This window comes from Gobius niger, assembly GCF_951799975.1.
Source record: "Gobius niger genome assembly, chromosome: 8".
In the NCBI taxonomy this organism is placed as follows: Eukaryota; Metazoa; Chordata; class Actinopteri; order Gobiiformes; family Gobiidae; genus Gobius; species Gobius niger.
The window spans coordinates 36,625,534-36,648,981 of record NC_136859.1 but is presented as its reverse complement, the minus strand read 5'-3'; the positions used below and the strand labels follow the sequence as shown (position 1 = coordinate 36,648,981).

General features: G+C 42.5%; 1 protein-coding gene across 1 annotated transcript; it reads right to left on the bottom strand.

The window, feature by feature from the left end:
* Nucleotides 1–300: 300 nt before the first annotated feature.
* On the bottom strand, nt 301–23,448 carry septin7b (septin 7b). The gene is made up of 12 exons (XM_079562022.1): nt 23,328–23,448; nt 21,194–21,300; nt 19,155–19,255; nt 17,653–17,787; nt 10,428–10,545; nt 8,247–8,339; nt 8,069–8,165; nt 7,280–7,331; nt 6,742–6,870; nt 4,619–4,754; nt 3,638–3,780; nt 301–2,194 (listed from the first exon to the last, which is right to left on the bottom strand). The coding sequence occupies exons 1-12, from the start codon at nt 23,335–23,337 to the stop codon at nt 2,155–2,157; spliced, it is 1,161 nt and encodes a 386-aa protein (XP_079418148.1). The 5' UTR covers nt 23,338–23,448; the 3' UTR covers nt 301–2,154.

Genomic DNA, 23,448 nt, shown 5'->3' with positions numbered 1-23,448 from the left:
TGTAGTTTCTGTCTGAAGGAGCCTAATATCAGCTGAACAGCCATTTGTGTGGAGTTTACTGAGGCACATGAATAGCCTTTCTGCATTTCATTTTGAAGTCGACCCTTTTCAAACTAACTGCCTTCATACGTTTGATATATTTGGTCAGAAAGTTAAAGTCTGTCCTTTATCAATGGGAAGCAGTGGTGGTGTTGGTGCTCTTTGCGGAAACACCAGTTTCACTCAAAGATCTCACATCAGTGGAATGTAATACGAGTTCAAAGTTCATTTCAGACTTCACTGAGTTCTCGCACAGCCCTCTATGTCATCACAGGTTTATTAAGTGACTTTGTACAAGTACAAATGAAAAAAAAACAAAAAAACATTAAAAATACAGATGGATACATAGCCAAAGCAAAGTGTGGTGTCGTCTCTTCATTTCCCACTTTCCACAGTCTTTTGAGTTCAATTCGCGCCTCATTCTGGGCAAAAAAAAACAAAACAGGAGAATTTTTTTTTCTTATAAAAAGATGTTATTACTTCAGCTGGCTCGGTAATATATAAAAATAAAGTTATAAATGGTGGTCCGAGAAGAGGAGATAAACACAAAGGGAGGAGGAGTTACATTTAGAAGAAGAAACAAGCCATAATTCCATATCTATAAAAAGGCCCAAGGTGCGTTTTCGTTATTGTTGTCAGAATTCCTGTACTTTGGACTGTCGGTAAAAGCAGAGTTTGTTCACGTCCTCACGTTTGCGCAAAAGTCACCAAACCACGGTGGCCCCGGAAGGACAACTGGCGCGAAACAATAAGCAAAGCACGATTATTTAAAGCGTTTAACTTCACGGTGGTATTTAAAGCCACAGTGCGGAACCTTTCACACCATAAACACGTTCAAGCGAGACACTGCAGGTGAACAGGGACACACTTTTCATATAAAAAGAATTAAAATGACCAAAATCGCCTACATTTTCATTGACAAAATCTGAATAATGGACAAACTCAGATTTATACCTATTATAAAATAAGCACAGGGTATGTTTTCTATACTCCATGTTTTCACCTGCCGGGTCTCCTTACACAGACCAATTTTATCTTTTACTTTTTAACTAGCAGTCCTTCAATTTGACTACCTTTTTTAATATACAAAATGATCCTTTGCGTTTGTCGCCGCTTGTTGTCCCTCCAGGGCTGCCGTACCATTCACACAATTCTGAACTCCTGTAAACAAATTCACCAGAACATGATTGTACAACATTATTTTTTCCTAACGGATGCTTTTTCTCTGTATTTAAACTGTACACACACACGTACGAGTCCGTCGAAGCAACCTTGGTTTTAGAGAGAGCAGCGCGGGGGCCGAGACGGTGGTCGCTCAAAATTCATAGTTTCCAGAGACATCACAGAATAGAGCGGGGGGTTACGAGGATTCTGGGAAGAGGCGAGGACTTGTTTCAAAACCGTGACAATGTCAGCTAGGATTTCTTTGCACAGTTCATTTTGACGCACAAAGCGAGGAGGAGTTCCACGTTGAAAAAGAGTCTAACTGGCTTTAAATTAGCGGCTGGATTAGTCTTTTGCCGAATGCAGTTACAGACGTCTCTTCATAGAGTTCCTGCTCTGACTGAAAGTCGGGCCCCCAGAGCAGGAGCTGAAACAGTCCCTCTAAAAGCGGCCCAGTCCCAGTTCTCTCCTGTCCCAAAATGCGCTAGAGGAGCTGGAACTAGAGCAGCTTAAGGTTACGCCTATGGCTACGGAACATTTAAGCAGAAACTCTGAACATCACTCCATAACAGATCTGCCCTGAAACAGGGCTTTTTTATTGGCACTGACTGACATAATGTTAGTATTTCCGAGTTAGTACATTATAAAGAGATCCTGTAAAAACAAATCGAATGCCGTACGTGAATGACGTCACCTGAAAACTATGAATTCCAAGAAGAATGATAGAAGTGTCAGAGTTAGCACTTCAGACGGGGTTTGGCCTTTCTAAAATATGGGGTTATCTTGTGTGGCGTTAAAGTAAACACATTCGTTTGATGAGGATGAGTCCAGAGGCAGTGCAGGGGCCCCGCGCACAGCACCACAGCTCCCTCTAGTGGCCCAGAGCGGCGGGATACGGCCCTGACTGGTTAACGTTGGCAAACACATCTCAGGGTGGTCCGGCCCGCCGCTTCAGAAGATCTTGCCTTTCTTTTTGTTTTTCTCCAATGTCCTGAGCAAAAACAAACAAAGTAACAAAGGTAAATCAACTGTCCCACTTTGGCTCTAGTGAAATCTGAGCTGGGTTTGTTCCTAGTCCAACATTCACAGTAAACACACATTTAATCAAAGAGTCTAAACCTACACCTATTGAAAATACCTAAAAAGTGCAATATGTGACATGGGTGTGCAATACTGCGACAATATTATTGTGATATTTGACGAACCTGCTTCAACACTTTACTAAGCCTGGAGCTAAATTGCGAGTAGTTAAAATGAGCGCGTGGGCGTGTTGCTCCTGATGTACTATTAGAAACTGTGTGTATTATTAGTGCCAAAAATGTGATATGCAAATGACTTCACTGTGTGAGCACAGTCTGAGCAAAACTGCTTACTATGTCTTAATAAGCAGTTTTATTCTGTCTTATTCCTGACAGGGCACCTTTGAGGGAACATTTATGACGGATAGATATGTATATACTGTATAATTATCACTTTTTAATAAAAAACTAATTATTATTAGGCTATAAAAAAGAAATACTCTTGGCTTTACAGAAGTGTAAGAGGCACTGCCTGTGATTATTGTCTGTTGCCTTCAGTTATTTAACTCCAAACCCTCCACGCGCCCATTTTAGAAACGCAAATATCAACTGTGCAGACTTTTAGCTCCACTTTAGTCCCCTCTACCATGTTTGTGTTAAAATGCTAAGTAAATGACCTCCAATATGCTTCTTTCAATCTAAACCCAAAGGGAAGGAAGACAAAACCCTAAATCAGGACCAAGACAAGGATAAATGGAACCAAATTAGGGAAATTATTTTTATAGAAGTTCCATCCATTTTTGGTTAAAGTGCACATGACACATTTTTTTTGCTGAAACATAGTTTACTTATATTTAAGATTGTGTGAAAATGTTACCCGGCTTTCTTCAGTTTACATCATTTTCTGTGATGTTTATAGTTTCCTTATTGGAAGGTACACTTTAAAAGGTGCATTATGTTCATATTAGTGCGTATTTGACCTTTCTGTGACCCGGTGGCTGTATGGGTGGTCAGCATGGCGCCTTAACGATGCTCCAGGATCAAATGTTTTTAGTTTAGTTGATTTGTTTATTTGATACATTCATTCTTATGAAAAGATGCTTTGTACCAGATTTAGCTCATGCTAATTTCCATCTGCAGACCTTTAATGGTTGAGTTTGCAAAAAAAAAGTGTCATCTCAGTCTGATGGAAGACTTGAGGATTTGGGGAACTGGATATTCAATCTCCTAATCTTACAACACGTTACAGTCTATGGTATCATGAATCTGTTGTCTTCAGTTGTCTCTTTCTCTCTCAGAGTTTGGAGACCTAAGATGGACCACTGACACAGGTTTGATCATCCGAGTGTCCTGCTCTTTCAGATTTCTCTGAGTGACCACAGGCGTGTGAGTAAGTGAAGAGAAAGTGCCGTCACCTGGAGGCCTCGAATTTCTGCTGCTCGAGCCGCTGAAGCTCCTCCCACTTGTTCCTCTCGTCCTCGAACACTCGCCGTTTCTCCTCCAGCTCTTTGTGCTGAGCCTCCAGGTTCTTCTTCATCTGCTCATGTCGCCTCTGCAGCTGCACCGTGCAAACACATACAACACATGAGACCCCCCGGAAGCACTACAGGCCCTACACAGCAGCTTTTACTCTCCATCAATCTATAGGGACAGAATCACTAAGAAATATCCACTTGAAGCTATTTTCACTAGATTACTGACATGTACGGCTGTCACCATAATTACTATATCCACAAATGACAGGGCTTTTTCCTCCATTCTTTAAAAGGTAAATGTCTTTTAGCCAAAGTTAGTTGTGTCTCATTGTATTTCCTGTTCATTGTGGGATATTTTTTTTATTTTTTTTTATTTTTTTTATTTATTTATTTAATATGGACATAGCAATTACATTGGACGAACCAGATGCATTGTTTAAAGTGTTATAGCACATGTGCTAATTTTCAACACCTGTCCATTTTAGGATTACATACTTTTTTCTGTGGCATTAAAAGGTCTTCAATAACATCATTTATCGCGAGTTTCCTGCCTCATTATATCAAACTTTAGATTAAGGGTTCTTTTGATTGAAAACCTATTGAACATTCAGTCTGTCTTTTCTCTTTATGCTTTTTACCTGTATGTAAAAATAATAAGCCTATTAAAATAATGATTTTAAAATAATACATAGGCAATAGAATATTATTATTAGCCATATATAAAGAAGAAAACGGATGTGAATGTTTTCAAAAGATTCTACAGGATACTCTGAGTGACGCAGCTGCTCGTGGTTCTTTTGGGACTCTTCCCTTTACGGTGGGTCCTACAATTCTCACAGTTAACCTATTATACTGTGAGCTCTTATAAGCGCTGTCATTAAACCAGATATTCCTACTCATCACATGAAAATAACAAGTTACCTCAGCCTCAGAGTCTCTCAGCTTCTGCACCTTCTCCTTGACTTTCATCTCAAACACCTGCTCCATCTCCATCTCCATCTTCTTCATCTTGGCCACGTGTTCCCGCCGCTCCTCCTCCATCTGGGCCAGAGGACTCCTGAGGCACAAGGCACACATGTCAGCTCAGTGTCCCCGGCTTCAGGGCCGTCGCTGCGATGTGATTTGAACATTCTCAAAGGAGACTGTGAACTCCACCAGACCGTGATTGTTTGCACCATCTCCACCAGATGAACAGACACACACACTGATGGGAAAAAGGAGGCTCAGCGGGAAAGTGGGGCACCGGGTACATCCAGCAGAGGGCGCAGTCTTGGGTTAGTGTGGACATGTGGGGCTTTTCATGTACCGTGTTAGTGAGGGAAACAGCCTTGCCAGAGAAAGTCTCAATCAAATGTGTGACTTTTAAAGCACCAACACCAGGCCTAGATTAAGGTCGATTCAGTTTCAAGATCAAGTCAAAATCAAACCAGACTAAATTGGACCTAAAAAGAGACTGACCTGCTTTATTAATCCATTCAGACATAGGAAACTATAGACATGCAAGATCTTCACTTTACTGTGAGGACGCCGAAGTACTACTGGTATTATTACGCCTTACAATATAGTTCCCCTTTTATCCACATTATTTAATTTTGTGTAATTATACTTGGATCGTGTAACCCTTCACGTAACCATATTTAAAAAGGGAAAATGTGGAAGAGCTTGGTAGCTTCTGTCTTCACCTCGTTTGGAGCTATAGAGGTTTGCCTGACTGAGGGCACACGTGAAGACCAAGCAGGTACATATGAACTCGTCTATGCTATGGCCTATTCCTTTAAGAAATGTTTCTAGCTCTATCAAGAGGTGGAGTTTGGCATGTGTTTTAACTGCTTTAAGCTGCCTTGAATGCATGTTTTTTCAGCTAGTTTATCGGCTTGAATTCATTACATCTGGTACTAAACTTATCTTTTAATTGTGACACTCCTGCTTCAACCGAAAGGAGCTGTGCCCGCCTGGCATAGTAACACAGCAATGGACATATTTTAAAAAAAAAAAGAGGGCGTGAAGTTCTTGTCCGCTGCGTTTCTGAGAAGTGCTTTTAGAGGAAGAGCAGGAGGAACACCAGAGTGATGGAGGAGAACCAGAAAGGGCCCGAGGGTGGAGGGAGAGGGAGGACGGGGCATTCACAAAGGGACCGGAGAGTTTGACTTACATTCCTTCAACTGTGTCAAGTCTAAAAAAAACAAAACACACACAGGCAACGCATCTTCAATAGCAGCACAAAGTCACATGTATCACCCTCGCTACAATCACTCAAACTGAGACGAGAGGGGTGGCAGATGGAGCAGCCGCACACCTCAGGTCAGCGGGGCGCTTTCACATCAGGGGATTGAGATTATGTACCGTATTTTCCGGACTATAAGTCGCTCCGGCGTATAAATCGCATCAGCCTTGGCAACTACCTGGGCGAGGAGGCGTAACTGCACTGTTCACTGTTACCGTTTTTTAAATCTTCAGTGGTACAGGAGTAGCAGATACTGGTACACAAGCCTAGAGCGCCTCCTAGCGGCTGTCAGTGTGAAAATAACATACTCAGGTGCGACTTGTATATCAAAATCATAAGTCGCACCCCCAACCAAACTATGAAAAAAAATGGATTTATAGTCCGGAAAATACAGTAGGTAAGTTAAATTTACTGATTTTAATGCCCCAAAACAATATTTATATGCATTTATAATTTCAAAAGATTTGACCATTCCAGTAAACACCGGACCCATGGAAAACGTGGATATTTAAAAGCAATCGGAAACATTTGAGCAAAAATATATTAAAATTCAAGACATTTTAAGCAAGACCTGCAAATGATTGTGTTTTGTACATATATTTTTTGTACTTTTGATAAAGCAATGTCACCTTTTCCAAAGACATTTGGTTTTAGGGATGAAATGTAATGCTTTTGAATGACACTGAAGGCCCTGGCTTTGGCACAGTTCCTCATTTCTTTGGTTTGGTGTGACTGTGTGACTTTTGTGCGACTGTGTGACTTTTGTGCGACTGTGTGACTTTTGTGCGACTGTGTGATGTTTGTGCGGGGCGACACTCACTTGGTGGACAGCTGTGCTTTGGTGCGGTTGTTGTCCACTCCGTTGTAGGTGACCGCCGCCAGTTTGCGGCTCCGGTAGTTCTCGTAGTGGACGTTGTTGGTCACGTCCTTCAGGTCCTGCATGTGGGTCCTGGAGAGACAATGCGGGACACAATTGTGAATAAACAAAACAACTTGACTTTATTTGTAGAGCACCTTTAGAAACTTATTTTCATCTAAAATTCTGTGTTGTATATTTTATGTTGCACATCTGTACCGAGAACAATTCCAAGTTTGTGAACCTGCTCTCAAACAATGGCAATAAATCCAATTCTGATTCTTTTAGTGCTTCAGAGATAATAAAACATGCTGCAAAGGGGGAAAGAAATGACTTACAATTTAAAAAGAAGTTTTAATTTTGACGTTAAAATACCAAATGAGGACTTAATGTGGAGATTTTCAGGTCGGTAGCTGCATATTTGGGAATCACAGAAGAAAAAATGTGGCTTCATCTTGTTTTAAATAAATACAATGAATGAATAGATTTGCTCAGATCGTACCTGATGAGCATGTCCCTGAGGATGGTGAAGTCGCAGTGGTCGCCGTTTTCAACTGTGGAAATACAATAGGTTAGTGCAGCCATAAGTCTAAGAAAAAAACAGCTCGAGTTGTCTGTCTGTGTGTGTGATCCCACACTGGGACTGACAAAATAGCAAGAGAAAGAAGAGAAGCTTTTTCCACACTGTTGAGCTTCAGAGCCTTTATAGTGGCCTTATTTGAGCACAGGTGATCAGCGCGGCTACACAGTGGCCCTGTTAGGAAGACCGATGAGGCTTATTGGTCCAGGTGGACCGGCATATCACAGAAACACAACTTATTATTTGGGTCATTGTGAATTTAAAGGCCATTTTCTCTCCATGCATTTTACTCACATCGTTGAAACACCATCTCCACTTTAGTAGCTCCTACAGACTCCACACTTTCCAGTCTTGGACTGATGGGAGTTGGAAGTTTGTTAGGAGGGGTTTTTGTTTTTCAGTATCTAATTCCTGTCTGAATTATTGAGTTTTTTCACAAATAACTAGTTAATTCAAAAACTCAACAGGAAAGACAAAATCCCATCTGAATCAACAAATAAAAACAAACTTGGCTTTATCCATTAAGATTTTGTCGCCAAAATTTGGGCAATCTTTTTTTTTTTAACTATGAAAACATTTAATGATAGAAACGTGGCAATTCATTCGTTCCTCATATTTAACCAGTAAACTACTGACAGGTTTCAAATTGCCGTGTCTAAATGTAAACGTTTTCCCCTTTGCCTAATGCCATGTGTAAGTGTGCGCTCGTACCTTCTGCCACACCCCAAGGGTACTGCCTCCCCCGGACCCTCTTCCCGCTCACTTCGATGATTGTGTTGCTCCCTACGACGGCCAGCGGCAGCTTGTCCTGGAGAAAACCGCAGAGCATCAGCAAAACACGGACACAGATGAACCAAAGGTCTAAAGTCTCTCTCACACACACACACACCTTGATCTTCTTGACCATTCTGTTCTCCTCCTCGTCATCTGTCTCTGGAAACTCGTAGATCTTGATTTTGTGTTCTTGGATCTCACGCATTATCTACAAGAGAAACATGGGATTCATAACAGTAAGGAAACGTGCAGTGCTTGCAGTGCAGGCTCTAAATCAAAAAAGTTGAACATTAACTTACTACACCTGATTACTAAACAGGCTTTACACAAATGGCAGCAACGCGAGTCAAGTATTTTTTATTGCCATATCAATCTTATATGCCACAAATGTAAAGAATCTGGACATTACTCATGAATGTTAAGTTGTCTCATTGTGACAAGGGGCAGGCCTGGAGAGAGCTGGGGGCGGCCTTATGTGGACCAGACCATTGCAGAAGGGGACTGGGGTTTGTTTCTCCCTTGTGTTTCTGCTCATCATGTTTTGGTATGGTCCAAGCTGTATTTAAGTTGCCTTTTGTCTCATTTGAGGAGGTCAGTTTGTTTGTGTTATTTAGTTTCCTTTGCACATTCTATTTTTGTAAAGTTACATTAAGTTGACCTCTTTTATTGGCACATGTTTGTTGTGGCGATTTGAAACCTTTGTCTCATTGTCTCACTGCTTAGACCCCAACACTCATGTAATGTGCTTTGTGACCATGTCTGTGAAGGGTGCTGTATAAATAAAGCTCTTCTTCTTCTTCTTCTTAAAGGTCATCCTGCTAAATCAACGTCTTTGAGCTTTTAACCTTGTTACAATGGTGGAGCTGTGAGCTGTGGCTGCATGGGCCAAGCGCAATCATTTTAAACGTCAGCGCTGGACAACAGCAGCCCTTTATCTCTGAACACGATGTGTAATAGGTCAAAGTGACCGTTTCTGTGCTTCAGTGATGCCACAGTGTTTGATCGGGTAAATCATCATAAAGTATGTATGAAATGAATGAGAAGAGGACTGCACAAGTATTTAGTCTGTATCTTGGTGTTTTGGTGCAAATCAGGTCATGCATGTAAAGTGGGACAGTGCCTTGTCATGTTAGTAATGGTGTTCGACAAGGAAGAATTCTCTCTCCTGTTCTTTTTAATGTTTATATTGATGAACTGTCCACAAAGTTGAATGTCTGTAAAACAGGGTGTGTTATTGGTGCAAAAGATGTCAACCATCTCATGTATGCGGATGATCCTGTGATAATCAGCTCATACACTGCAGGGATGCAAGTTAAAAATCTGTTGTGAATATGGCACAGAACATGACATTAAGTATAACTCCACTAAGAGCAAAATGATGACTGTAAGAAGCAGGCTTCCCTGCTTTTGTCGCCCACTTTCCCACCTGTGCGGCGCTGTTGAGACATTTAATGTTCACATTTATGCAGCGACTCGAGGAGTCTGAGAACACCGTCATACAGACTAACCGTCAGTGAGTAGTTGTGGTTAAACCTCTGAGCATGAATGAGGAGAAATGAGAATACAGTGCATGATGTGCAGTGAGGTCGTCCTGCAACAACTTTTTCAGTTTTACAGCACAATTTTTCTAAATGCAGACTGACTCTGTAACATTCCTGCTATAAAAATTATCTTTCAGCCTGTTTTATGCTGCCCCAGAATAAGAAATCAAAGTGCAATGGGCAGAGTTGCAGGGGAACAGAGCGTCTCAACTTCCAGATTGAAAGACAATAAGTCATATTTCTTCATAAATTAGTATTAAAAATATGAACCATAAGTGCCTGTAGTTGACTTGGAGGTCTAAAATAGCATGATAAAGACCCTACAAGATTTACAAACATTCCACCAAACAGGGGCGCATTGAGATACCTTGTGTACAAAAGCGCGGTATAAGTAAACATGCTTTGCCTTGCCAGGGGAATGAGGGAAAATAAAGATATTCAAAAGCAAGTCGGACACAAAAGGGAAACTTTGGGTAAAAGATGATTACAATATCAGCCAAAACTGCAGCTCAATGCGTTTCAGACCCTAGAGTTTGTATAAGTAAAAGTGCCATTGTGTTCTAAAAGTAATTCATGCTTTAAAGATTGCAAGATTGCATATTGTCGTTTGGTTGGCACGCCCTCTGTAGGCAACAGTGGGAATTGCCCATCTTGAAGATGACCTACAGGATTACTGCGTCATTAGAACAAGGTCATCAGAGACATGATATGTCTCCTCTGTTGTGGTGTTTTTGCGTGTTGTTTGCGTGTCCCACCTGTTTCTTGAACTGTTGGCACTCCTCGGGGGTGAGCGTGTCTGCTTTGGCGATCATTGGGATCACGTTGACCTTCTCGTGCAACCGCTTCATGAACTCGATGTCCAGCGGCTTCAGTCTGCAGGACAACACCAGGACATAAAGTTTAACACACGCAGGAATGTGTCTTCTTGTACAGAGTCCACAGAGAACGCTGAGGGAGGCCATGGCTCTGACGGCCTCAAGAGCAGAGCCGGCCTCGTTCAAAAAGAGGACACGCTTATGTTTGTCCAACCTTTAACCTGAGAGCTCCCAGCCTGTAGGCCAGGGCAAAGCCTCATTTGAAAGCTAAGACCTACAAAACTGGGCTAAGCTTCTTTGGTTTAGTGGTCAAGTTTTTGTCATTGTTGTCATGTTATCGTTGCTTTTTGTAGGGTTTTTGTGATGTGATGAAGCCACAAAAATGTGACCAAAATGCTAAAAAAAATGCGACGAAAATGCGACAAAGACGCAACAAAAAACGACTAAACTTGACCACGAAAAGGATGTCACTAACAATTAGGCGCTACAGTGGCCTATAGGCTGTGAGCTCTCAAGAAGCTTTTAGATTTGGTTAAAACTGGAGAAAATGAGATTGATTAAGATGAGTGGTAAGAGGTAAACAGCATTTCAGAAACTAAAATACAAACACTTGGCCACTCCAGCAGCGGTAAACATAATCAAGTTCAAAAGGTTCCCAAAGTGGGCTTTGGAACCCCTCTGGGGGTCGCAGGACACTAGGTGGGGTTGCGAGATGATTAAGGGGGTCCCAAGTTGTTGGTCTGATGATTTTGAGGGTCGCAGCCTGTAAAGTTTGGGAACTCTGGCTTTAGATACCCAATCATAGTTTCTGTCTTAAAGTTTTTTGAGTCTAATAAAAGCTTATTAATCTCATGGCAATTCTTTGTAGTGACCCGATCAAACATAAACAACAGAACCGACATGTACAGTACAATGTGCAACAATACAGGCTTTACAATGGTCCAACCAAAAAAGATAATTGAAGGGATAAATCAATTTTAATAGCAGTTCTGATCACAGACAGGTGATAACGTTATTGTTAGCATTAGCATGCTGCTGCTAGCATTTTGTGTAGCCGCACACTCGTGACCTTTTAGCTGTGAGGCACAAGTGTTAACCACTTCGCAGAAGGGTCTGGATGCAGTCAATGGAGGGGCACGTGATCAGTGGAGCTCCACTTCTCCACAGGAAATGACATCACCTCCGCAGGACAACGCAAGCTCAAACTAATCCAAACTAACCCTAAACCTAACCTTAAGGAGTGGAGTTTACTAAAGGCGTCTTATTGAGTTTGATAAAAAGAATGAAATGAATGCAGTGAAAATGAATACAGCCATACAGGCACCATACAGCAAAGGCAGGCAAGCTGGCTTTGTGGTGGGATCATTTCCTTTCTCATCAAAAGTCCAGGGGCCGAGCCTCCCAATCGCGGCCCAAAATAACACTCCACTTTCAACAAATGCCAGTGTGATATGATCAAATGGGATTTTGGGCACCTCCCCCCTGAAAATCTGAAGGAATTGACAATATTTTCTGCAATTTTCGGCCCTTATCCTGCTTTCATCAAATCTCTTGTCAACACACTGCCAGTGAAATTCAACATGGCGTCCCACATCCCACAACTTTGGATGGTTTTGTGTTGAATATAATCACACGGTTGGTTATCGGAGCAGTTGTGGTGGGGTCACAAGAGTGCACGGAGTCAGCTGCCGTCCCACAAGCGCTCTGCCACCTCTGGGCTCCGGCGCCAGCACAGTTTTCTGTGTGAGAAAATACAGAGGGGCGCTGTCTCTGACTGTCAGACCGAAGCCAAACGGACAGTGACACTTCAGTTCCATCTGTCACCCTCAGAGAATCAACAACAGCCCAAAGACGACACACTGGAGACTTTTGTGAACACACGCTCTGAGATGACAGGACAATCGGTTATGGAGACAAGCATTTTCTTATGGCTGCCATCTTTATTGATCTGAACAGTGACCGGGAGTGTTCTGTCATTGATGCCTTCTTGACACAATCCACCACATTTATCAAGGCAGGGGACTAACAAAGAATGTACTTGGTCAAATCATAGACCGGTTTGTGCGGGCTCTTATTCGTCCAGGAAGTATTCATGGCAGTAAAGCTTAAACCAGGGGTGGCCAACCCGCGGCTCTCGAGCCGCATGCGGCTCTTGGCCAATCAGAGTGCGGCTCTTTGCATGATTGGAGATGTTTAATACAATGCGGCTCTTTGCAAAATAATTGGTAAATATTTCCCATAAACTGTAACATTCTTTGACCAAAAATCGTCCTACAGACCCTGTTTCCATCTCTACATGAATGAGAGTCTGTATCTCTCTCCTTTTCGAGACGGCGTGTAAAAGGTGCCCGTGCAGCCTCACTCAAAGCGGGATGTAGGTTGAACAACAGGCAGGCAGATCGTGGCACTAGGATTAACTTCTGTGCTTTTCAGATTTCTGATCAGCTACTCTTTATTTGATGTAATTTGGCCTCATATTCACAGAAAAAGATCAAAATTAGGAAATGGAAAAAAGCGGAGCTTTTATGTAGCATATGATGCGAAGCGCGACATCGTAACGCGGAAATACGCAAAGTCATGACTTTTCTTTCACACGTGCTGTAGCTGTAACAGATGCAACTTAAAACAGACTCTCAGATCCTCCAGAGGCTCCTGGTTAAAGTTCCTGAACTTTGTGCAGCCGAGAGTGCGTTCTCTGCACAGTCCTGTCAGGACCAAGCTGCAGGCACTGAGCGCACAGGCCAGGGGCGAATCAGAGAAGGGGGCTCAGTGGGCAGGGCCCCACATACAAACACACCCCAGCATTAAAAAATAAAATAAAAATAATAATAATCTAATTCTGTCTCAGTCAGAGCTGAAAGCACATAATGTAATTTAATATACATGTATTTCAATCTTGTTGAGGAGTAAAACCATTCAATCTAACACAATTATTAAAAAAAAGAAAGAAAAAGGCATAAAGTTATAGTTTATTGTGATTAAATAAAACGGTCACATTCTATTTAATCACAATAAACTACCGCCCCGGAATCTCGCTAATGGTCGGTGCCTTTGTGGCTCTTCACAGGATCAAGGTTGAAAATTTCGGCTCTTGGTCTCTGACTGGTTGGCCACCCCTGGCTTAAACCATTAACTGGACTGAGTTTGGTTGAGTTGGGGCTGTTTTGGTTCTTCTTAGCTCGTGTGGTCAGAAAGTGTGAAAGTAGACCCAGGTCTCGTGGAGCGCAACACATTCGAGCCACATACCGGTCGCATTTGAGAGTAATATGAACAAAAAAAATCGGAATTGAGCATTAACACCAGCAGTTTGAACATAGCCTTAGCCACCCAGTTACAGAGTAGTGCTCTCCTAGTGCCAGGAAGATAGCAATGAGCAGTACATTAGGGAAACCAAGCAGCCTCTCTTCAAAGAACTGTCCAGCATCACAGGGGAAACAGCAGTGGTCCAGAGTCAGATGTACATCTCCATCTAAAAGCTAACCACACTTTTGATGAAGACGTTTAAACACCAGCATGATAGCGAAAATGCCTATTAGGGGCGACAGTGGCACAGATGGTAGAGCGGGTCGTCTCATAATCGGAAGGTCGGGTGTTCGAATCCCACCTCCTGAAAGTGCACATTGTCGTTGTGTCCTTGGGCAAGACACTTCACCCACATTGCCCCCAGTGTCTGCGTACATTGGTGTATGAATGAGAGTATGAATGGGTGAGTGGATCCTTGCTGTAAAGCGCTTTGAGTGCCTAATGTAGGTGGAAAAGCGCTATATAAGTTGAGACCATTTACCATATTAGAAGGTAATAAACTACCACCACGAGTGCCTGAAATTGAAATGACCCATTAGCAACGTGTGTGTTCACTTTGTGTGGATCTTATCTCTGATTCAAACCCTCCTCCCCCAGTTTCCTGTACTGGAGCAGAGTAACCCTTTCCCTCCCACACAGGCCCCATGCAGCTCATATCACATGAGCATGAGCCTCAGGGGCAGATACAATGACAGGAACACCAGAGTACTTTCTGACCGCTCCGATATATCGGACAAAGACAACTGGGGAAGAGGTGTCTAATCTCTCAAGAAAATCTCTAATGTTGTTTCCCAAAAATGATGGATTTGTTCATTTGTGCCTCTCATTGTACAATATGGGATGATCACCAGTTTGTGAAAAAATTGCTTAAAGGGACTATAAGGAGTTTAAAAATGTTAAAATTAAGTATTTTCCTCCCCCTACATGTTCCAGCCATGTCCTAATGTGTAGAATGAGCTCAGACTTGTTCACCACAACTGCTTCAAAAATCCTGTACGGTCACTCAAAAATGTGTCACTTCGGCCCGAATTGCCGTCATGCACGAGCTTAAAGGAATAGGCCACCGTTTTTACATACTAAAATATGTTCTTACCTCACTTTAGTCGAGTTAATATATCCCCGTCTGGTCTTTGTCCGCGCGCTCTGTCACGCAAACGGAGCACATACGCAGCCTCTCCCAGTTGTCACATAGCTCCAAAAAAGCTCACGATAGAAGCTACCAAGCTCTTCCACGTGTTCCCTATTTAAATAAAGTTACGTGAAGTGTTTTCATGCGAAGTATATTTACACAGAAATGTAACATGTCGATTTTATAAGCAAATAAAAAGGGGGACTATATTGTGAGGCGTAATGATACGAGGAGTAAAACGTCTGCGCAGTAACTCCTAAAGGTTATTGACGGAAGTGAGCGGGGGAAGTCTTTAGGAGTTACTACGCGGACGCTTTGCTCCTCGTATCATTACGCCTCACAATATAGTCCCCCTTTTTATTTGCTTATAAAATCGACATGTTACATTTCTGTGTAAATATACTTCGCATGAAAACACTTCACGTAACTTTATTTAAATAGGGAACACGTGGAAGAGCTTGGTAGCTTCTATCGTGAGCTTTTTCGGAGCTATGTGACAACTGGGAGAGGCTGCGTATGTGCTCCGTTTGCGTGACAGAGCGCGCGGACAAAGACCAGACGGGGATATATTAACTCGACTAAAGTGAGGTGAGAACATATTTTAGTATGTAAAAACGGTGGCCTATTCCTTTAATATAGGAGGTGCAGTTACACATATGGCCTGAGGTGGCAGTAGTGAGTATAAAATGGCGAACTTGCTTCCAGCCCCTTTAAACGGACTCGAAGAAGATAAACTGTGTGGTGGAAAACTGCAGCTGTGTTCAGCTCTGTCAGGCCAATCCCAGGGAAACACTCGGACCAAACAAACAGGAAGCACAGATGATACATACAGCAGCAAGAAGATCTGGTGATTTTACGTGTAAAATCATGTACAAAGCTGCGTTAAGTCTCGCAGACGCCCGCGTGCCTCGCAGACGCCCGCGGGTCTCGCAGACGCTCGCGTGTCTCGCAGACGCTCGCGTGTCTCTCGTCCAGGTAAAGGTAACACGGGGATGTTGTTCTGTGACACAAGAAGTGTGAAGTGTCTTTTCGCTGATAAGTTGCTGCAGTTTTCATCTGTTTACTTGCTCGTCCATTTATTTAAAAAAATCTAATCGAGATCGATCAATATGGGGAAAATAATTGCGATTTCTTTTTTCCCCATAATCGCCAAGCCCTACGCCTACATAACACCAATATTGAATGAAAAGCTAATTTCTCTCAAACTGTGGGGCCCGGCAGTTCCCGGTCAGTTCCCGGTCAGCTCCTCCTCGTGTCGAGCACTCCAGTGTGGTTTGTTTGTGAACTACTGCATTCCATCTGGATTACAGCGCGCTGCTCTGACCTTTGGGACACCGACGACCCCTCATTTCCCTCCGCAACTCTATTTTGGGCGCTTCCTCCGATTCTTCCCGTGCACAGACTCCACATGGACCCACATCTGAGGTGGAGAGGGGTTTGAGGAGACCTGTCCAAAGTCCAAGTGTGTCCGAAAGTGAGAAACGTCCAGTCCGGTTATTGTCTCCTGAGGGATTACCATTTCTGCGATTAGGATTACATTTTTTTCTAATGAAATGACATAATGAAAGCATGAAAAGGACAAAATGCAGGGTACCACTTGCCGGCGCTGTTGCTAAGAAGAAACCACATGTCCAGGCCGTAGACTGAAGAAAAAAAACAACCTGTGTCCAGAGTTACATCCACCCAAAAAAGAATGAAGTCAGTAAGGGGCAGTTCATGGGTAGCCCAAGGCAAATCCAAATCCAAATCCAATCCTTGCTGTAAAACGCACATCTTCACTTGTCCACAGCCAGGTTCAATCTTACTTCAAGAGCAGTTACTGCGCGGACATCAAAGTGCTGCTAAGGTGATATTACGCCTTACTATATAGTAGTATCCCTTTTTATCCGCTTAGAAAATCCACATGTTTAATTTTGTGTAACTGTACTTGGATCGTGTAACTACTCACATGACTGTATTTAAATAGTGAAACGTGGAAGAGCTTGGTCGCTTCTAACTTCACCCCCGTTTGGGTCCATAGAGGAGAGGCTGAATGTGTGTTTGTGCGTGACTGACCACACGCACAACGACCAGACAGTACACATGAACTCGTCTAATCTCGGGTAAGAACATGTCTCGGAAAAACGGTGGCCTGTTCCTTTAACATATCAATTTACCCCTTGCTTTATAATTATTGGTCAGTCAAAATAAACTATATATTTACATTATCATTATAAAGGAGAATTGGTTCTCAATTGACATACCTGGTAAAAATAAATACATAATAATACAAAAATAATCCATAGCCTAACTTTGTAAAGACATAAAAAAAAAAAGCAATGTTAAATTATCAGATAAAAATCATCTACCTTTGGTCTTGGCATGTTTTGATATGCTTTGATATAGTTTTTATTCTGCATTGGTGACTACTCTGAGCCCAAGTATCAGTATAGGATGAGAAAAGATGTTAACGGAACGACACTAGCAGTTATCCACAAGTAACTCACCATTTAATCCTAAAATATATCTGGTAATTCTCTGTAGGGATAAAACTGGCCTCATGAAAGAGTCAATAGTTGCTGCATCACTAGCCAGTCCTCGTCTCAACAGATAGAGCTCACATTTTGCAGTAAAGTTTCAGGACTATGCGGCTTAACAAAAGGATTTCCCATGTACACAAAGAGAAATGCGTGAGGGCTGAAAACCCTTCCTGGTGATTCCTTATACTGCATTGTAGTGTGATGGCGCTCTCACCCGTGTCCTGAGGGGGCGATGAAGTACAGGCAGCAGTGGATCCTGCTGTCGGGCATCTGTCTGCGGTTCACACGAGACTCCGAGTTCAGGTAGTCCTCGAACTTACTGTCTATGTGGTCAATGACCGGCTGCCAGCTGGGGACGAAGAAGAGGATCAGACACGTCACGGACACAGCCCGGGTCATTAAAGTCATTATGGATTTGGTGACTGCTTGGAAAAATTGATGATTTTTTGTTGTATTCTTTTAATCCACCCTGTGTTTCACCTTTTCCTTGGAGAAAGTCAGTCCATCCTAAACTGTATCAGAGCCTTGTGGAGGCCAGAGCATCCTAACTGTCGCTTGTTGCTGATGTGGTATAGTAGAGGCTGAAAGTTAGAGTGAGTGCTGTTTTTGAAAAATGTATTATTTTTGAATGAGAGCCAATAGATTTTTGAACTCACATATTTTTACAATGGTTATAGGGCCTTGAGTCTGACAACAGCAGCTGCTCTCCATTCATTTCAATGGCAGTGTCCTCCATGTCTGTGAAGCCAGCTTTATTTTTGTCTTAAGCCTTTCATACCAACTTCATTTAAACTCCAAATCACCATAACTTTTATGTAATATACACCTCACAGGACCTCCCTTCATGCATGTACCAGATTTTGAATAAACTAATTGTTCATAGTTTACCATTCGCTCTCTCAGTCATACACCATCTTATTTCAGGGAAATCCTCTCTGCTCAACGCAGAGTTTACATCTTAATTCATGAACTTTAATCAAATTATTGTATGCTCAGTGCAGTTTGACAGTGGAAGGAAAGTACAGTAGAGCAGATCCTCCCACCCACTGTGCTGGACTGTAGAAGAGCTGAGCAGCTCCTTCAGTGGCAGACTGAGACACCCTCAATGCAAGAAGGAGCACTACTGCAGGTCCTTCATCCCCAATGCTGTCAGACTGTACAACACTACTGTCAAGTAACTCCTGTGCAATAACCACTATGCAAAACTATGTGCAATATTCTCTGTATCAGCACCACTTTACTGACAACCTGCACTGAGACTGTGAACTTCGCACTACCAATGCTGACTTTGACAGTCTGTTCTAATTCTTATGCTTAGTTCCATATTGTTTATATTATTGCCCCTTTAAATGTTTTGTTTAACTCACTGTACATAAGAGACCTCTATTTACTATTTAACTGTTTAACCGCACACCCCGAGTGTTTCTTGAGAGCCGAATGTAACAAGTGAATTTCTCCCTTGTGAGATCAATAATGGATTATCTGATCTTGTTTGGAAAAAACAGACAAATGCAGTTATTTATATAAATGTATCACATTTTATGATCTGTGATGAAATGATTGAGTGTTCACAGCCTCTTCTCTGCTGTGGTCGTTAACGTGAATGTTTTTCTGTTACAGTTATTCATAGTGAGTAGAGCAGTCACTCGAGAGTAACTAACTACAAAAGTATTTTTGTGTATTGGTGAAAAGCTTAAAGAAACCAGTTGTTGTTACCAGTTGCTGTTGTCGACTGCGTCTCCGAACCCCGGGGTGTCGACGATGGTGAGCAGCAGCTGAACTCCGCCCTCTTTTATTAGCACTTTGGACTGTTCCACCTGACGACCACACAACCACATGACACCACAGTTACACATGAGGAGACAATGCAGCAAAATCAGATACTTCATTTTCAGGTTTTGGGCCAGTTTGGTCTCAACATAAAAACCAAGGAACTCATAAACTGGAATAAAGGCTTTAATTATCACCATGCTTCAAGGACCATTTTCTCAAACTGCATTTTCTTCACACTGTTGTAACCACACTTCCACTTGAGCAGCACTGAAAGACACCAAATACTGTGTGCTGAACAATATTTAAGTGTTATCAGAGGGTTATTTCTATATCGAATACTTAAAGTGCATGCTTTTGAAAATAGGACTTATTTAGAAGGATAACAACAGTTGAAAGTTCATCAGTTGCATAATTATCATTTTATTTCAGCAAAGCAGCAGTTTTAATGAATGTATGCTGGGCAGAAAAGTTTTTTACATTTATATTTTTAAGCTGCTGACAGGAAGTGACATAGATAAAGGTAAAGCTCCATAGTTTAATTCATTTTCCATTGACTTGGGAATTGTTTGTCTTCATCTACATCACTTCCTGTCAGTGTTCAATAAGGAAGTGAAACTATAAACATCACAAAACACTGACATCATTGAGCTATAAATCCCAAGGAATAAGATGTAATTAGAAGTTTACATAATCTTTTAATCGATCAAAATCCCCTCAGAAATACTAATATAAGCCGTAGAAATACAGCAGCATGGTCGTGCCTCACAACGAGAAGGTCCCAAGTTAGCATGCTCTCCCTGTGTCTGTGTAGGTTTCCTCCCGTTTCCCCACCACTAAAAACATGTACAATAGGGCAGGAAGACTGCTTCCGTCAATCTACCCCAGGGGCAGCTGTGACTATAATGTTTACCACCGAGTATGGCGTGGATGAACAATGACCAGTGTGGCGCTTTCAAAAACTTGGTAAGCGCAATACAAGAGCATTATACATTGAAACTTTCAACTATCTATTAAAAACAGGCAGATTTGGCTTTTTTCTTTTTCCCACTTATTTTGATATGAAAACATTAAAGTGATACAGTGTAATTTCAGCAAACGTGTCTAAGGATATAGAGGCTTCTCGACATGTGTTCTTTCAGCAAAAGGTGAGCATTCAGTGGTGTTACTACATATAACTTATAACACTTTCCACACTTCGGATGGACAAGCGGGAGGGCATCTTTCATAATCCTTACGGTAACGGTAACATGGGTATTTTGTATACATTTTGCACAACCTCCATATTTCCCTGTCAGAGCCAGTCAGGACACATGGAATAGTTGCCTGCAGTCACACTTCCTGGTTGTGAGCCATTGGCCCGAGTATGTGGAGAAACCAGCAGAGCGCAGAAACATCTGGAGGGAGAAAGCCGTCTGAGGGATCTGATGATGCAGAGGGAGATTTCCAAGAGCAGGGGGCGGAGAGATTGCTCTGTCGCAGGATGATTTTTGTCCGAGTAAAAAAACTCAAGCTCTAGTATTCTGAGCCATTGTGAGCAGTAGTATTTCTGTGGGGCCGGAGGATATACTTGTGGCCTAACGTTGCCCAGCCCTGTGCTTACATAAACCATCGTCAAGTACATTGTCAATTACTGCTGAGAACGCAATACTCAAGTTCATCAGAAAAACTACTTCTCAGAAATAAACAACAGCGATCCTGCCTAAAATATACACAATATACTGTACCAGCGATTGAGTCTAGTGACTGTGGCATCAACTACATTTCCACAGCACTATATACACAAACAAACAGGAAGCAGAGTAACCAATCAGCAAAGGGCGGGCGTCTGGGGCTGATGTGAACAAATAAACAAACAAATATGACTGCATAGTCCCAGCCCAAGTGTTAATAGGTGCTTTTCATTGTCCCCTCCCATTTGACCATCCCTCACTGTCAGGAGCTCTAGAGGATGTCAGTCAGGAGCGGCTGTGTGTGTCCCTCACCTGTACTGTCTTTTTGATTCGATGCGACGGTCCGGGGTATTCTGCTGAGTACAGGTCTGTGAGGAACAGGGAGTTGATGAGTGTGGACTTGCCCAGGCCTGACTCACCTACAGGGAACAAACACACACTTTAAAATTCACACTCAGCCCTCCACAGAAAGGCCACTGGTTCCACTGTGGCTGAGCTGACGTGCTTCTGGACAAAGGCTGTGGTTATGTGCAGATGACTGGCTCCGCGATGGAGGGGCTTCTCCGGCTGCTGTAACCTTTGTGTGTCTGTTTCAGAGGCACCGAGTGAGCCAGCGGTCAATATTTAACCAATCACAGGGAAATGCCCGTGCACTGGCATTTGTTTAGCAAATGGAAGGTCATCCACACAAACAGAGGGCTGGCACATAGAACAAGAATGATCAAACTTTAAATCCATTTGGATTATATGAAATGCTATGTAAACAAACAGGGCTGCACGACATAAGAGGAACACTGGACTATTCCATAAATCATTCAATCATAAGTCATTTCAACACAATTGCTCCACTGAAAACCAATTTGTTTTTTAACTATTCAAAGCAAGACCTGAGAACAGAAAAGGCTCAAATAAAACAAAAATGAGGAAAATAGACGATAAGACCCAGCCTTCGCCCGTTTTGACGTGACAGTGCAGTTAAGTTTGAGGCTGTGTTTGTAACAAATGTGTAAATCGATCAAATCTAAAAGCGTCTGTCTCTGTATTTTCAAACCCGTTCTGAACCGTTCTGTGCCTTGATCGCGGCGCTGTCGATTTATCAGCAGCCCAAAAGCAGGTTTCTATGGCACAACTGTGCAGGACATGTCCAGTGTAAAGCGGCTGCGGTGCTGAGGAGAGAGTGTGACGCTGAGGGCGGCTCGGCGGGACGTGTGGACTCACAGCTGATCACAGCCAAGACACGAGCTGCGAGAGCACAGCCTGCACAAACAAGTGTCGCACGCAGAGGCCGCTCTCTCTCGCGCCTTTTATGCAACGCGAGCTGTCACCATACACTCTTTATCCAAAGCTAATAAATGAAGCTTGATAAAATGATCGAAATTAAGAAGAAAATTCAACTGAAGAATCACCTTTATCACTGAATATTTGAAATTTCCCCAAGAGGGACAATAAAGTTGAATTCATTCATTCAAAACATTATTGTGTTAAAGTGAGAAAAGCTCGTCTCATTGGCCAAAGTGATGCCACCGTCAGCAAGAAGAATTTATGTATAGACCAAGTATTTGTAGTTCTGAGCCCAAATGCAGACACTTTTCCAACTTTACACGATCAGGGACCTTCAGCAGAAGCAGATGGCTTTAGTCTAGCTCTACAAACACATGAATCACGATCAAATTGAAATCGTGACATGAGCCAAATATCACTGGCTGGTGTTTCTCCTTTGTTTCACCGCGGCAGAAGCGCTACAGGCTCATGGTCGGCCGTCTCCCACAGGAAACGGCAGAGACCAGGAGAAAACATTCTTCCTCCAAACGCACCGTGATCAGCCGAGTCAGATCTTGGCCCGGAGACAACAGCCACATCCAGGCTCCCTCAAAGAATCCGCTGTTTGTGATTCACTGGGCTGCTCAGCGTGAAGCCCGCTCTGAGCTCTGACAGAGCCCAAATTCTTTCAAGAAAAGATCCCCTCAATCTACAACACGGCTCAATTTAGGAATATATCCAGTTACACACAAGTATTTGGTTGGTTGCCTTTAAAGATCAGTTAAAGAAGTAAAAATCCCATTTCTTTTTCACAAAAGCTTTTAGAATAATTCATATAGAACAATAGACTAATCAGCTCTGTGGTATCGACTGACCAATGATCAAAGAAAATGCCCAATACTTTTCAACAGTTTGGATTAATAAAGCTTTGCCTTCTAATTGTTCCTATAACTGAATACTTTCCAAGTCTATGTGAAATGTGAAAAAAGAACAGAAGTGAATGTGGAAGTTGGCGACTGAGGAGTTATTTCAGATACGAAAGGTGAAAGCTGTGTAAATGAAGCCACTTCAATGATATTTTGCAGAGGCCGGCTTCACAGCGGTTAGTGCACAAGCCCCACAGCAAGAAGATCCCGTGTTCAGTCCACAATGACGCGATTCAAATGGAAGAAAAGCGGCGTCTTACCCACGACCATCAGGGTGAACTCGAAGCCCCTCTTCACAGACTTCCTGTACACTTGGTTGGGGAGGCTGGCGAAGCCCACGTACCCCTCCAGATTCTTCTGCTGCTGGAGAGAAAGATACTC

What these genes read in the sequence shown, in the direction of transcription:
- septin7b (XM_079562022.1), bottom strand. An exon ending in GAATGGTCAAGAAGATCAAG is followed by an intron (nt 8,166 to 8,246) that starts GTGTGTGTGTGT and finishes GGTTTTCTCCAG; the next exon opens with GACAAGCTGCCGCTGGCCGT. An exon ending in CCCTTGGGGTGTGGCAGAAG is followed by an intron (nt 7,332 to 8,068) that starts GTACGAGCGCAC and finishes GTATTTCCACAG; the next exon opens with TTGAAAACGGCGACCACTGC.